Source organism: Azolla caroliniana, unplaced genomic scaffold (genome assembly GCF_043228905.1).
Source record: "Azolla caroliniana isolate FFs.n. ecotype wild unplaced genomic scaffold, voAzoCaro1.0.p SCAF_8, whole genome shotgun sequence".
NCBI lineage: Eukaryota > Viridiplantae > Streptophyta > Polypodiopsida > Salviniales > Salviniaceae > Azolla > Azolla caroliniana.
The window spans coordinates 5486282-5489613 of record NW_028230443.1 but is presented as its reverse complement, the minus strand read 5'-3'; the positions used below and the strand labels follow the sequence as shown (position 1 = coordinate 5489613).

The 3332-nt window shown below is 35.6% G+C and overlaps 1 protein-coding gene across 1 annotated transcript; it reads right to left on the bottom strand.

Moving 5' to 3' along the window:
• Positions 1-238: 238 nt before the first annotated feature.
• On the bottom strand, positions 239-3090 carry LOC147860891 (universal stress protein A-like protein). The gene is made up of 4 exons (XM_087324002.1): positions 2777-3090; positions 1802-1905; positions 976-1094; positions 239-562 (listed from the first exon to the last, which is right to left on the bottom strand). The coding sequence occupies exons 1-4, from the start codon at positions 2967-2969 to the stop codon at positions 457-459; spliced, it is 522 nt and encodes a 173-aa protein (XP_087180128.1). The 5' UTR covers positions 2970-3090; the 3' UTR covers positions 239-456.
• Between the last annotated feature and the right edge of the window lie 242 nt (positions 3091-3332).

Below are 3332 nucleotides of genomic sequence, written 5' to 3'. Positions count from 1 at the left end.
TTGCTTTGTGGTTAGTTAATCCATGATTTTTTGGATGGACAAGTTTGAACGCAACTTTATAATAAGATGATTATTGGCTTAGCTTGAAACATTTGAGAGTTCTACTGCTTCATGATAAGAAGTTACGTAACAACGAGTGCCACACATTGAATTAAGCTCCAAATTACCAATTAGAAGGGACTACACCAATGAATAGTTGATGATGACAATGATATGCAAGATAATTATGACAAGGATAGAATGTAAATGTTTGAAAATGATGTTAATCCATTATTATTCATCATTGTCACCTAACTTAACTTATTAAAAACCGAAAACTTTGTGAGTTATAAACCCATTCAAATCACATTAAGTATAATACAATAACATTATGCCCATAACTCTCCTGAAACCGCTACTTGAGAAGAGGAATCATTACATGCTAGGTTTTTTGTATAGCAATCAAGCGACAAACACTCAATTATGATTATGACCATGGCATGCTTTATGAGGCTTCTTTACGATCAAAATAGGGCACTTCACATGGTGGGCACAATAATCGCTTACACTTCCCAATAGAGCTCTGCATAGGACATGCAAAACACTACTAGTGAGTAAAGATGTCTTCAAGCCTTTCTCAATCAATTAGAAAGTTATCTCTCTCGTAATTATGTCACTCTTGCAATTAGAACCATGTGCACAAGATTGACCATACATGTGTGTATATGCATATATAAGTTCAAAACATATTACCCACCCTAAACTTATCCTCAAGATCAATAATTTGTAGGTATTTGAGATATTCATGTAAATGTATCCATGTGTAATATGTATACATATATGCTTGAATGCAACTTGGATGACTTATGAATGTTTGATTCCCATTTTTTAACATAAAATTAACAATACAAAAGTTGTAAATATAGTCATGTTCCTTGCTAAGAGTTGTGTTTACTTTATATGTGCCAATCATTCACTATAAGAAGACAACCTTACCTTTTTATAGTTCCATAACCATGACTTCCCACTACCAAAAGACTTGGGTTCAAGTCTTCGATAGTCTCACAAATGACATCTCTTGGATCCCCGGGTTTAACAATTGTTTCGGCTACTATCTATGAGAACATCCAAACAACAAATAACATGTAACATTTGTACATGTATCCAATTTATAATAACATATTTGAGATGCTTGTAAATATAAACATTGATTTGATGTGCATACTTATTGATGTTACATTTGTATAAAGGTTGCATGTTTTATAGATATGCAAGGCGATGCATAGATTGATACACAATGACCATTATGAAATCTATGGTCCATCATATCTACTAAGATAAAATCTACATGCATTTTTAGATAACGATGCATCATGAACCAACAACCTACTTTTAATAGTTATTGTTTGTCAGTAATTGGAATCCTTTTCTATGTATGCAAACCCATTTGAGGACAAAGATGGTAGTGTAAGTCATATTTGTAAAGACCAAAACAACGTTAGTGTAAGCCATATTGGTAAAGACCAAAACATTGTACGTGATTTTCATAAGGTGTATTGACATCCATCACAGAAGAAAATGAAAAGCTAAAAGCCAATTAAGTAAGAAGTTGACACCTTATGTAAAAAATAACTAATTTGATTAATACTATTATGGTCTTGACATGTAGACAAAGAGGAGACTTCATGTTGGTCCTAAAGAAGACTTCAAGATGCAAATGCTTATCTCGTATTAATATTCCCATATGCACATGCATCGATCAATGGTCTAACTGATGATATGCTTACTCTTTCACGATGTGTAACAATGAGAGTCAATATACCTGTTTTTGTTGACAGAGCCCCCGTGCTTTATTCATAAAAACCTCGATTTCTTTGTCTCTACCTTTTTCAATGTTTAAAATAATATCTCCTCCAACAATCAATCCTGTAAAATTTAGCTCCAACAACTCAAATGGATTGTAGCCATAATAACAAATATATGCTATGTTTAACCTATGAATTCAATGCCAATAATCTTTTAAGTAACCATAGGAATCTCGGTGATCTCTAGGATGGAGACAACTTGTTCAAACACATGTATGTAAGGGCTACCGAAGTTATGATTTGCATTCACTTTTATCTAAATGAGTATACATGCATACAAATTACCATGTAATAGGAACTTGGGCACATATTATATCCCCCAAAGTTCACAATTAATGCATGCAAGTTCTACTAAATTAATACTGTCAACGATGTTTTGGTTTAATTAACATATTTAAGCAATGGCTCTTTTGTGACCACATGTATCCAAGGACGAGTTTTCGTTCTCTCTAAGCAAATAACGACCGAGTATACCCTCCCCTCCCTCAAAGAACTAAGCTCGAAGATTTGAACCAAAACCGTTCAAAAGTATACCATTACACTCGTAAACGATAACAGTCTTGCAAGACGATCCAAACCATCAAGTCCATAAAAGCTTTAACCTTGGGCCGAATACCTCAATAATAAGATACAAGGTCCTTGATTAAACAAATGATGGGGATACATAAGGATTACTTAATCTCACCAATACCCCATTGCATATTCCTCAATGATGATGATGGCGGCTAACAAGACTAGAGCCCATCGAAGAGCTCCACATGACACGACTTACAAGACTAGAGCTCATCGAATAGCTCCACATGACATGACTTACGTAGGGGGGATAAAGGTCGGTCAAGTGTTAGTCGGAAGTGCTAAATTATGTTCTAGATGTGATGATACTTCAATTATGGTGACAAAGATGGCGACAACATTAACATTGTGCAATTTACCTTGGTTTGGGGTTATGGTTGTGAACATCTTGGCATGGAGGAGGAGGAGCTTGTAGGGGGCCAAGAGACTAGGACCCATGTGCTCAAGGACCCACTCTAGAGCATGGAAGCTCTGCTCACTCTCATCCATGGCCACCACCACCACCATCAATGTTCTCCCACCTCCATCCGAGGACGACAAATCTGCTGCCATTTTTCCTTCAATTGTACTTTAATGGGCTCCTTGGATTTCCAATCAAGTAGTAAATTGGGCCTTAAATTGGCTTCAAATTGGGTCTTGATTCGAGGCTTGGATTAAGGATGAAGAGATTAATTAGGATTGGAGTAAGGTGAAGTGATTATAGGATTGAATTACAGTTAGGATTAAGAGATTAAGGCTTGGATCAAAGGATTAAAATTGAGATTAAGGATTGGATTAAGGCTCAAGACGATGATTGGAGTAAGATTAAGGATGTACCATTAATATTTATAGTGGGAGAGCAATAATGGGCCAAATCAGAACACAAGACACGCAAAGTGCGCCTAACAGTTCATATAATTTGAAAAGAAAAGAAGA